The 13,856-nt window shown below is 31.8% G+C and overlaps 1 protein-coding gene across 1 annotated transcript in view; it reads right to left on the reverse strand.

The window, feature by feature from the left end:
• The window catches only part of SP2353 (EGF like, fibronectin type III and laminin G domains protein pikachurin), a 219,755-nt gene that overhangs the window by 15,416 nt on the left and 190,483 nt on the right, over positions 1–13,856 (reverse strand). Inside the window, exons 9-10 of the mRNA XM_085807274.1 lie at positions 10,365–10,593; positions 9,581–9,761 (exon numbers count right to left, since the gene is read on the reverse strand). Of these exons, the coding sequence (XP_085663400.1) occupies positions 9,581–9,761; positions 10,365–10,593 (410 nt within the window). The remainder of the gene's footprint in view (positions 1–9,580; positions 9,762–10,364; positions 10,594–13,856) is intronic.

Genomic DNA, 13,856 nt, shown 5'->3' on the forward strand with positions numbered 1-13,856 from the left:
ATGGTCAAAGTACTTGATGCTGAATGAACACTTTTCTAAACTTATGACATGCTATATTTCTGAATAAAATGATATGTTACAGGTTTACACCAGCGTTGATTTAATAATTACTACTGAAAAACAGTTTAAAAGCACATACTCACAGGAGCGAGTTAAACCAGTTGGGGGGGCCACTAAAAAGTATTTATTTACAGAATATGCTGGAACTATAGGTACGGAATATTAGTGCTGAAGTGTAATAATTAATTACACATTACTAATATGTTTTACTAATATTTTAATAAAATTATGGATAATATTTTTGTTCCTGTTCTTATACATTCGCATATTATTTCCTTTGCATATCAAGACTAAAAACGCATTGAAATTACATCAAAAAACTAAATATTCCATGGAAAAGAATAGTAAAACATGAAACAGTTACAACATTTTATGGAAAATTTTAAAATCCATATAATTGTTCATTAAATTAAATAACTATTAAGTAGAATGTTTAATACCTAGCAAATTATTTTCGAGGAATGGGTGTTATTTAAAATTTCATGTTGCATATATAATGAAGCCATACAGTTTAATCTTTCTTCTGACATCGCCCTCAAACAGTGTTTTTCTCTTTTTAAAGCAGATAAAGATTTTTCTCCAGATGCGCTGGAAACTGGAAATGTCAAATTTTTTTTAAAAAATAATTTCTATATTAGGAAAGTTGATGGCATTTTCCGGGCAGCATGATATACTTCAGTGACAGAATAAATTTGCTTCATCTTCTTTTAAAAACAATAAAAACTGTTCCACTTCATCATTAAACTATACACTAGAGGTGCTCAAACTTTACTATGATAGAAGCCGCATGGTAGATTTGAAGAAATTTTGAGATCCACAAATCCATATTTATATTAAAAAATAATGAATATTTGAACTAAATTAACGAGAACTTCGCTTTTTTCCAGTTATTATGCTTGCAGAAAAATGCGAAAATTTATTTCTCCTACTCTGTGTTCAGAAACAACAAATTATAAACCATTAAATTATACATTTGAGACTACCGTACGGTGTATTTGAGCATTCTTCTTTTAGGTAAAACCAAGCATTTTCTTTTGGTTTCTTTCATTCCTCTTCGTTCATAATTGATGTTTGTTTTTATTAGAAGTGAACTGAAGTCGAAAGAATACGTATTGGTCAAAAACAAAGTCCAACATTAAGAATCAGTGTAAATTAAAAAAAAAAAAAAAAAAAAAAAAAAATTGCAGTACTAGTTTCGATAGATTTTTATTTATCTTATTCAACTGCTAAGTGCAAATGAACCAAATAAAGGGTGAAGAAATATAAGATAAGGATAGAGATAAAATAAGAAAAGTTGAACAGAAGTTAAGCTACTATTGATGACCATCTACTGATGGGGGGGGGTGAAATTCTGTAAAGGCTGAAGGTAAAGATGGATTGCAATTGGGGTCATTAACTAGAACAGAAATGTTTTTTTGGATGTAAAACGCTTCTAAAAAAACTAATTCCCCAATGGAGGACGTTTTCTGAATAATTTTGCCTGCAGAAAAATGGAAAGTGGGATTTTCATTCCAACAGTGCTGACCAACAGCGGATTTCTGTTATTCCTTTTTCCTAACATATGCCTCATGTTCTTTAATACGAAATTTTAAGGCTCTTTTCGTTAAATTAAACCCCACTGGCAAGGAATCCTGTAAATACCCCAGGAATTCATATCCGAAATGGAGTCCTTAAGCATGGAACTAGGAATTTTATTGATAGGAGAGTAAACAAACCGAAAGTTAAAATTTCTGAAAATACGTGCAATTTTATAGCTAATTGATGGAAAGAAAGGAATAACAACAGAATTCCTATAATCACCTAAAACAGAACTGTACCTTTTGATGTGTTCCGATGAGAATTTTTAAACTGCACGGTTAATAATGTTGGGTGAAAAGCCCCTGTCAATAGCAACTGCTTTTAAATAATTTAGTTCTTGATCAATAACTAATTTGGAGGAGCAAACCTGAAGTGCACGGACGTCCGTGCCAATGTGGTTTAATTTACATTGGTCAAACAAAAAGAGCCTTAAAATTTCGTGTATAAGAACACGAGGCATACGTTAGGAAAAAAGAAACATAGAAATCCGTTGTTGCTCAGCACTATCGGAATGAAAATCACATTTTCCATTTTTCTGCAGCCAAAATTATTCAGAAAACGTCTTCCATTGGTGAATTAGATTTTTTTAGAAGCGTTTCACATAACAAAACAAAAAAAAAAAAAAAAAAAAAAAAAAATTCTGTTCTAGTTAATGACTCCAATTGCAATCCATCTTTACCTTCAGCATTTAAAGAAATTTAGTTTTAGTTTTTTTTTTTTTTTTTTTTTTTTGTTTTTGTTTTTGTTTCATCAATAGTAGCTTAACTTCTGTCCAATTTTTCTTATTTTATCTCTCCTTATCTTATCTTTCTTCACCCTTTATTTGGTTTATTTGCACTTAGCAGCTGAAGAAGGTAGTTCAAAAACTATCGAATCTAGTACTGCAAAAATTTTTTAAAAATTTACACTGATTATTAATTTTGGACTTTATTTTTGATTGTTATTCAGCGTGTTATTTAAACTAAATTACGTATTAGAAATATACATTGTAAAAGGTTTTTCATTTGAATGAATAAATCACTCTTTTAAAAAAATAAATTGAATAGTTTTCTTAAATTTTAACTTCTACATATTGTTTTAGAAAACATAAAATAAGTGATACAGGTCAGCGCACGAAGCGGAAAAACTGTTATTCCAGAAATCAAAATTATTTTAGGATAAGCTATTAACTTTTTTAGGCTTTAGTATGAAAATTAATAACTTTATTTTCCCACACAAATAACATAACGGCTAACATACTGAGATCATATCTAAATTTAAATAATTGTATTAATTCATTAGATGCGAAAAGGTACAGTTTTCAAAGATTTAACCCAGTTTTTTTAAGGCTGACTCTCGAATCTACAGAAAGAGTTCAAATTTTAAATCGCTATCGAATCTTTGGAACAGAAACCTAAAAAATCATTAAACGTTTGAAATCAAAACTTTGGTATGACTAGTTTTATTTATGCCCAATATAGGAGAATTCACTAAAAATGAAGACGACTGCAATTTCAATGGTATCGGAATCATCATTTTTATTCTTGACGGCCCTGAATGCTGCACTCTTTCAGTATAATTTCCAATGAAATTTGCCAGAAGTTTTACGCATCATTGTGAATTTTCGAAATTATCTCTGGAACTGTCTCGATAATTTTAAACATAGCTAACCTACTACTAATAAATCTAGCAACTTTTGTCGTGATTTATAAATGTTGCTTCGGTCAGGTATTCCATCTGTATACCAGTTGCAGTCTTCAGCAATGGCTGTTGAATTTTGAGCTGGTTTTCAAACACAGTCAAAATTAAGAAACAGAAAGAAAAGATACTACAATGATTTTATTTCACAAATACAGATATAAAATGGAAGCTAGGCTCTCCAAATTTAGATGGACATGCATTAAATGTTTAAAGTGAAGGCTCATTGTGGTATGGCAGACGTCCACATGATCGTTTAGTTCACGAGTTCTTGCCACAAAAGTGAACAGATTCATCTTAGTCTAACTGTTAACTGCTAGACCCATAAAGATAGTCAGATGGCTTATCGTTTCGTCTTAAAGTTCTGAGTAAAATAACTCCAATTCAGTAGTTTAAAATAAACCTTCTTTTCTAATTGTCAGACTAACGGTTATATAGCTTGTATATCAGAAACTACAGCTCATAAAATAAAGATATTAATTTACAAGACACAGTGATTTTACAGTCTTTGATTCAGGTTCTCAAACTTTCACTAACTATTATGGCTAACAAACTAGAGATGAAATAAGTAACACAGTTGCTAAGAGAAGTAATAGTGAGATATAAACTATAGATGCTAAAAGATTTCTGTTAAGAACTCTTAAGTTTAATACGTGAACTAATGTGGATACTGGTGAGTACCGACGAAAATAAAGGCCAAATAATTAGGTGATCTGTTAATAAACACAAAACTATAACATAGCCTGCTAAATCCAGTCGACCGCCTCGCCTGACCACTGTTTTACTTGCTATTAAGCCCTATTGAGAAGTAGGCATAAGGAAATCTTCCCTTTCATGCATTTCCAAAAAATAAATTACAAGGTTATACGAAGAAGAAAGGTCTAAACACATCACATTTTGGCACAGAAAATATTTATCTTCAGAGAATTACGTATACGTTTCTTATGTAACTAGCGAATTTTTATGAACTAAATATCAAATTATACTTATTCAGTTTGCCACATGAAACGTGCCTTTATCATGGATCACGAGTCAAATCATATACTTGCAGATCTAACGCTAAATTTCACCCATTTGACTTTTCGGCAGTTTTTAGTGCTCATGCTTTCTCAAATCTGTAACACTTGAACTACAAAAGCTTGTGGAATACACGCCATAATTTTGCTTCCTTGTCTGTTAGCATGATGTATGGACCTGCTGATGATTCAAGACTAGATCGCACGCATATTTTCTTCCATTCCATTGCTGACTCTGCTTGCTCGACTTGCTTTTTTCTTGCACAAGCAACACCTGTGATTAAAACGCTTCACCTTCTTTGGGATATTGAGACAGTGAGGTGCTTTTTTAAAAAATTCGGTTAAAAAGTGTCTCTAAACAACGATTACCGATGGAGGTTTAGCGTGTTCTAGCAAATAATGATTTTTTTTTTTTTTTTTTTTCACTAAAGCTTCCATTTTGAATATCATCATCTCTAATGAGTTTTTCGGCATTGCGAAATGAAAATTTGAGAGTTAACTCTTCGTTTCATACTTTTATTTGTAAAATAAATTTATTATAGGATCACAAATAGGTTTCATGTATTCATTTTGAATTACTTTATATGTTTGTCAAATTATGTTCAGAAAGTGGACTCATCGTTCTATTAAATGCTTTATAGTAAATTAGCTTTCATTAGAATAAATTCTCCAACTATATTAACAATGAATATTTTAATAAAAAAATTCTAATTTTATCGGGAAGCTGAAATTTTCGATTTTTTCTGTAAATTATGAAAATCCAGACATATTTCTAACGGGTAAAATGCCTGAAAAAAATGGGTCCTGTTTTCAGTTACAGCAGTATTATTCACATAATGCTTTCTGTTGTTTTGAAACCTAGAAATTGTAGATAGTTTCCATGACCTCAAAGACATTTGAAAACATTTATGCGTGATTCTAAGATCTCCAATTAAAATGAAATTAAGATTGCTTGTACATTCTACAATTTTATGTTCTGCTTACACATCGCATATGATTGTTGCTAATTTATATCGCAGGCTGCATATTTCGAAGATGTTCATTTTTAGGTATAAAGTGAAATGACATTGTAACGAGTTTTTCATTTTCGAACTTACACTACTTTTACAAACAACTGCTTTGGTCCCAAAATGTTTCTTTTTTTGACTATATCATTTACAAACTTCCCATCCTACAAAAAACGTTTTTGTTATTCACAGGAATTCGTAAATAAAAAAACTATTGATTTTCTATTTATTTGTATGTTTTGTTTCACGTGCAAGGTTTTTGTTTTCGTAGTATTTTGAAACAAAAACTCTGACTTCATTCATTTCCGAAATGTGAGAGCGAAAATTGAAAACTTCACAGTAACTTCAGATAAGAAATACTAATTTAAAAATCTAATGTCACAGTTTTAGCATGTGAAAGTTAACAATACTCATGCGCAGATATTACCCTAATGCAGAATATTAGAATAGCAGTGCAATATCTATTGTTTTAAAGGTAGCAGATAAAAAATGATTTACGCCTGATTTGCAGAAACATGAATAACATAGGATACTTACGGTAGCAAAGGACTCAAAGGCATACACTTTTAGATGTTTTAATTTGTCATAAAAATAATCGGCAACTTAAGCTTCAACAATAAAATAATTCGAGAAAACTAAAGCCCTAAATGGGAAAACTCTAAGGTAGTGACAAATTCAATATATGCACCAACGAAACTCCTTGGATTGGAAGTATCTAATATATTTAGAAGTTGTAGTGTTTTTCTGAAATCGATCTAGACATCATACGTGCAATCATTTTTGTATATATGCCTTTTTTATGAAACAAATCAAGTCTTATAAAAACATTAGGGATTCATAATAAAGCACTTATGTGAAGGTCGATAGAAACGAATGCGAAAAAATTATACTTTAATGTTAGAGTAAATTATTTTTAAAACCATAGTTTTTTTATAAAGTGCTCTTTATTTGTTTAAAATAATATTTAAAACTTTACATATAAAATAGCGGAATGGCTGAATATATTTGCAGAAAGGAACTTTAATTTGATGTTAATTAATCGTGTTCAAATTCAGGAAAGTCTGGATATCTTTGTTTAAAATCAATTACTGCCATGGCATTGAAAGATCAACAGCAGATTTTGCTGCTATGTTTCGTAATTTGTGGACTAAAAGATTTAAATGGTTGAAATGTTAATGCGTTTCTGCCTGGTCATACGGTGGCTTTGCAAATGCGGTCAAGAGCAAGAGACTGACGTTAATTACGGAAGGGAAAAGTAAACGGCTGCGTCAGGGATCATAAGAGGAGATATATCTTAAAAGAAAAGTGTTTTTAGGTCTCATTTAGTATCAGTATATCAGGAATAAAAACTTGAATGGAGCTAGAGTTCTCTGTTCTTCACTGTAAGTCAGTAATGTGTACAAGAATGCACATGGTACCAGAATGGAGACAAATTACACAGGATATAAAAGTTTTGAAGAGCTCTTTTATGTATTATTAAATAGCTTAATAATATAAGTATGCACTTTTTGGTTTATTAATAACACATATCTCTTTATAATTGCAAATTAAAATATAATTATCAAATTAATTTAATGATTATATTTATTTGTTTATTAACATTACATTATTACATTGTTTTCATCCAGGAATTTCCTCCCCCCTCTGAGCAATACATACAGGTACATGTAAGTCACGAGGCTGAAAAGCACTGCTATAAACAAATAGTCCAACCCAATTCCAGTTGAACAGCGCTAATTAGTGCTAATTGTTTGCGGAAAGTATCCTAGTTTTTGAAAAGCTTCATATCATCTAACATAAAATTAATTACTTAATCATCTTAAGAATGATTTTGTGTGCTTATGTAATTGAATATGGCAAAACATATGAGGTTTGGCTAGGCATGATTTCATGGAGAATTTTCTAGGGAAAATGGGCTCTTATTTACATACCTTAAGGAAATCCATGAAAATGCTTACAGAAAGTGGTAGGCTGTAGGAGGGTTCGTTCAATCCATTTGTTAAATTTGCATCTAATTTTCAAGTGCTCCCCACTTTTTTCTGGCTAGTTTATACATTCAAAGGAAAATACATGTTACTCACTGAACTTTGCACGTTTGAATAACCTTTAAACCCGATGAATAGTATATTTTTGTGACAAGGCGAGCTTTCTGACTGTAGAATCTGTTTTACATTTAGCGAGCTTGCGCTGAATAAGTTTATTCGCTATTTTATGTAATTTCTGCAATATTTTGTAAGTCTTTTATTTTTTTAAAGATATTTCCTTTTTTATCACAAATATTTGTATTTTCTGTTTTTCTAACAAGTGAAACATTTAATTAGATTCTGATATTTTGTTTTCATACGATAAAGTACGAAACCTTTGTTAAAATTTTCACAGCTCACTGTAGTTCAGTGACCGTATTAATGTGCCTTTTTTTTCTTTTAATTTAAATGCTTCACGAATAATTAGAAAAGGACTGAATTCTCTTCTTATCCTCAAATTCTTCATTAAACAAACTGCATTTTCAGCTATAATCAGGTGAAATAATTCTCTAAATATAATTCAAAGCAGAAAAAATAAGGTACATAAACGGCTTGGAAATGGAATTAGCACTGATATTTTCTTTAAGAAATATAATGAAGCTTACAGAAAAGTCTACGAAGTGAAATAATTCCGTAGAATATTTTATAACTCTTCATGATTAAATTGCACTCACTTACACTTTAATGTAAATATAATTTAATGTATATGTGTGGATGTGTGTGTGTGGCTTACTAGTGGTTGAGCGGTCGTTGAACACTGATAGATAAATCTGGGGTTCGAATACTGGTGAATGGGATGACTGTACTGGCGTTTCTGTGATCTTCCCCATGTGTAACGTGTATACGAGTCAGTTTTGCTTAGAAAGTTCTCGACCAAGGCATCCTTACCCTTAGGCAAATAGCCGTCGAGTGCTTTGCTATAATCAAACAATATATATAAATAAGAAGCTTAAAAACTGTTATATTTTATGTTTACTAATAGTATGTTATATATATAATTATCAAATATAAATTGATTGTATATAATTTAACCCATATGAAGGCCCTAACAATTGTTTCTCACTGAAAGTCATAGCCCAAAAGGAGAACAAGTAAAATTGAACTTCAAATACGTATACAATATTGAAGATAATACAAAAAATACAAATATAAAAATAAATTATATATGTGTGAAACCAAACTAACCATTTATATTGATATTACATAAATATACTTATGTTAATGAACATTGTATATTAAAGATATTTTTTCTTGATATTTTATACCTTGTTCTATATTTTGCTCCATTTATATATACTTATACATAGATATATATAATTTAAGGATTCCATATAAACTACTATATATAAAACCCAAAACTGCATCAATAATGCATTTTTCAGTATTAACTTCATTCTGAAGAATTTTCTGCAGTCTAGTTTGAGTAATTTTATTCATAAGTCTCAAATTAAAAACAATTTAACGTTTATATGTCATTAGAAAATTAACCAAAAAGCAGTGACCACAATGTAACTGAAAAACAGTCCTTAGACATGAAAAGTTTGAAGGCCATTTGGGTTACGACTATTTTCGTAGATACTCAGCTACTTCGCATACATGTAACATAGCATTCAAAATGAAAAACTCAATATTTACTACAAATTCACTGATGTAACAAATATCTGTTTATCTACTCCTACTTAAAAAAAAGATGTTATTTGCCTTACAGTTTATAGTTCAATAATACATTTTCATTGTACAAAAATGGATTCATTCGAAGAATTCAATTTGTATTTTCCTCTGTATAAAAACTGAATGTAGAGAAGTTAGATGTTTAAATGACTCCCACATTTTCTCAAGACCAGGAGCAAGATTATCCCTCCATTTTAGCCCCCCCCCCCGTGAAAAAAGGGGTTGTAAATTTACGACCTGACCGCATATAGGGTGATTTCGGTCATACATGCAAGATAAGCGAGACTCTACCCTCTACATATTTACATAATATCTTAGACGATATCTAATACGTGGCATGTAATTATGGACGGAAATTACAGCCAGTTACCTTTCAACACAGAAATGCAGTGGGGCTAGAATGAATGAAAATGATAAAATAGTAGAAGAAAATTAACGTCTATTAAGTTAAAAAACGTCTTAAATACCTCTTCACAGGGAAATTAAAGTGAATATTTAAATATGATACCAGAACAAATGAGTTATTTTTGAGTATAAAGTTTCATACCATTTTCACAGTTGTTTCCTGCATATCCCAAATGACAGTGGCATGAATAATAGTCCATTCTTGGCTCACAATGACCGCCATTCTTACATGGTTCCTCTACACATGAATGAAGACAATTTGCAACACTGATCCCTGACAAAGCATCATCAATAAGTTTCAATGTTCTTCCATTGATTACAACCTGAAAAAAGAAAAGTTTCAAATCACAGCAGAAGGACTACATTACATGTTAGTTCATTTGCCATGAAAGCTACATTACGTATTACATATAAGCAGTTACTCTAAATAAAGGAAAGCGTGTAACATTAAAACTGAGAAAAAATGCAAATAAAATTTTACCTACATAGATGAAATAATTATAATTAGTTCAAAGAATAAAAACTTTTGATTGAAAACATTTACATGGCGTACATCCTAACTGAAAATTACATCATGAAACGATGATGTTTAATCGAAGTACTCATTAAGTACTCATTAGCCTTCGTTTCAAAATATGTAAACATTGTAGTGACGACCACCTCCTTAAGATAACTATTTCTAAAAGATGCTAGTATTTCTGGGAACGTAATAAACATTAGTACTAAACTTCACCTCTCTAAATCTGTCGCTATAAGAATTAAACACATCCTTTTGTTAAAAGAATTACTCACTTTTCCCAGAAATAAAATATAAAAGTTAAAGTTACATGGTTAAATATTGGTTTCTGGTTGAACAGATCTCTTTTCCTTACCGATGAAATTATATTTTAAGAGAATTACCCTAAATTAAGCAAAAGACACATTACCTTTTGGATACAACCAGTGAACGATTCTGTGATGGAGGCCTTTACAGCAACATCTCTTGAATCATGTATCCCACCAACATACATGTTGAGAGGAAGAGATAACTGAGTGAATGCTCCTGGCGAAATACCTTTAACTGTCGGCTGTTCATCAACTTCTAATATACCATCTCTACCAGTTCTAGAAATGAAAGCTGTATGCCACACACCTACTGTCAAAGGTTCTTCACTCCTATTGATTGAAAACAAAAGTAGTATAAAGTACAATGCAGAAGGCATTTTTTTCTTAACGTAGATTCATATTACACATACTTTGACACAGTAGAATCCCGAAAACTTAACTCTTGATAACTTGACGTTTTCTAAAATTGGTGTCCGCCGAAAACATCGCGGCAAACACATAGCGCACGAAAACATCGCGAAGAAAACAACGCAAGGCGAAAACATTGTAGTACAAAACATCGTGGGAGAAAAGAAAGCAAAAAGTGAATACCGCAGTTCTAAAACAGCCTGGTACAAAATATCGTGGTCGAAAATAAAGCGGTTAAAAATCTTCGCAGTTTGAAAATATCGTGGTAAAAAATAAAGTACCTACAAATCATCGCACGATGATAACATTGCGCATATGCGTTTTTCAGGTTTTAAAAGTTGTAAGTGCATTTTCGCATAATGATTTGAGAATGCAAGAAGGAAAGAGGGATATTTTTACTTTTATATTTCATATTTTTGAGTTTCCTTTTTATTCTTGAAGTGTTGTTAGCATTCTCACCCTCTTTCCTTTTTGCGCTCCCGAATCATTTTGCGAAAATGCACTTACAACTTTTAAAACCTAAAAAACGCATATGTGCGATGTTATCGTCATGCGATGATATGTAGGTACTTTAATTTTTACCAGAATATTTTCGACGACAATGTTTTTAAAGCGAAGCATTTGAAGCGTTTTATTTTCGCCTACGATGTTTTAGAACTGCTGTTTTCTCTTTGCTTTCCTTTCTCCTACGATATTTTGCACCACGACGTTTTCGCCTCGCGTTGTTTTCTCCGGGAGGTTTTCATCCGCGAAGTTTTCGGCTGTAACCATAAAATCCGTCATCCAAGAGGAGTGGATGGGAAATCGAGTTTCACTTTCCGCTCCTTGATGCGTATTTAAATTCTTTGAACTGTTTGGTTAGAGGGTGATTCAGTTCTTGGAAGGCTTAGTACTGGTTATTTCTTTAATTTTGAGGAACTAATTTCTTTGTTCAAATTACCACCGCTTCCAACTCTTAAAGGCCTTCAAATTTAGGATAAGTACAAATTGTTTTTCCTACCGACTTTCAGTGAATTTGCTTACATGGAAGTCAGACAACTGTGCCGTGAAAATATATTACAAACAGAGAAGGAAACAAAGTTACGATGGAGATCAAATTAGATATATTAGAATGCTTGGATTAAGGCGAAAGTATAAATAAAACGATTTACGCGAGGACGCGGACAGCATTTGGAGGCAGGGGGGGGGAAGGATCAGAAATTGAGAGGTGGAGTGTGAAACGAGTTTGAAAGGAAATTTTAAACAAAAGCATGAAAGATGCAGAACACGAGAAAGTGAGCAAGGTCCTGTATGTTTGGTTTAGATGATAAGAGCAGAAAGAATGTCATAACAAGCCTCACTGCAAGAAAAACTTTCATATTTTACTTGCAACTTGAGGCGAAAAAGGCTAGATTTACAACACGCCGTTTGCTAAACAAATGGAAAAAGTGGTGCAGAATCAGACAGTTGAGTATTTGTGGGGAAAAACTTTCCGCTAATGATAATTTTCACAAGAGTCTCTATGAGCCAGATTTTATCTGCGATGAGATTGTCCTAAAATTTCAGTTGCCATTAAGAATTCTTATATCTGTGGATGAGAAATCTGCTTTCTCCGTAAAAGAAGTGAAGAAAGGCGTCAATGCAACTGGCGGACACTAACTGAAACTGGTGCTTAAAAAGAGAAGGTGAAAATCTGTGTATTTAAAAGTACGGGAAGTAGGTAAATATGAGTAACACCAGCACTGACCAGTTTGTTTGTTTCAGAAGCCAGTCAAATGCATGGAGGCCGATGCTATTCGCACCACCGGTGCGATTAGCCGCTTAAGCTATTCGCACCAACATTAACCACGCATGCGCATTGAGTTGTCAGATCCGTCAATAGAACCCAATTCTAGTGAACCTTTTTTTTTTTTTTTAAATAAAAAGGCGGGTTTCTACCTTGGCGTAGTTTATCATTTTTTAAACGTTGGTGACTTTCAAAAGTTTACAAAGGAAAATGGGTTCCTTTTTTTATAGGAGCACATTTCTTTTTATTAAAGTATATATAAAAAAGGACAGATTTTTATGTTCACAATGTTTATCCTTTTCCTGAACGGTTTAAATAGTTTAAATGACTGATTTGGGGGGAAAAATCTTGTTTACATTTTTTGTACTTCTTAGAATACATTTAGCTTTAAAGATGTGTTTTGCGCAATCAAGACTTTAATTCATTCCTCTTTGAAAAATTTCGTCCGATAAAAAATACTAAAAATTAGCCAGAGGATCTCTGTGTAAAAAATTTAGACATGAAATAAGTTAAAAGCGATTATATCAGCTATTAAATTAATTATTCTGTATGCCTGCTTATTTTTTTATGGAAATACTTGGAATTTTCAGAACACAAAAAGTGCTTGAAAGAACTTTGAAATATTAGTACAAACACATTAATCAATTAAATTGAAATAAATAATGGGATGTAATTTAAAAGACAAATAATTTAACGTAAGAGATTTTGATTTAAAAATTTGCACACACAAATGATTTATCATATTTTGTATGGTTTTATTTCATAAATAACTTTGATTTTGAAATATGGCATTTGAACCTATAAACCTGTGTGGATACTGAAGATGTGATGAATATATAAGAATATTATCATTTTCAGTAAGTTTTCTAATTGAAAAATAAATTCTGATAGTCCTATGTTATAAGAATAGGGTCTAAGTTTGCATAAAATTTCCTCTGTTAAATAAAAGAATTTAAGTAATTTCTGTAGCCTTTTTGTCACTACACTAAAAACTTTTTAACTAATTACTCGTCCTCGCTTGCAATTAGAACCATCATTAACTCCCTATTTTATCTAATCATTTCCCGAACATTATCATGTATATAGATTGACCTCGTCTTTGTAACTGATAATTATTACTTGCAAATTATTCTCTTGCTGGTGAACTATTAACAATGAATTAGGGTTAACAACCTTCGCTCTCACTACCGCCTGCCTTACGGAAATCGGCGTAAAACCGCTGGTACCTAGGCTGATTGTGCGCATGCGCGAACGTAGGTGGTGTGAATAGCCTGTTAGCTATTCGCACCGTCGGTGCGATTAGCCACTGCGATGCATGGATGGCTGGATGACAGAACGGAAGGATTGCTTCAGTCAATAATTCGTTTCTTTCGTGTGAAAAGTTACAAAATCCCAAAATCTACTAATGAAAGCAGTTTTT

Source organism: Stegodyphus dumicola, chromosome X1, assembly GCF_044657685.1.
Source record: "Stegodyphus dumicola isolate Sdum_Otavi_A_Nest chromosome X1, ASM4465768v1".
Taxonomy (NCBI): Eukaryota; Metazoa; Arthropoda; class Arachnida; order Araneae; family Eresidae; genus Stegodyphus; species Stegodyphus dumicola.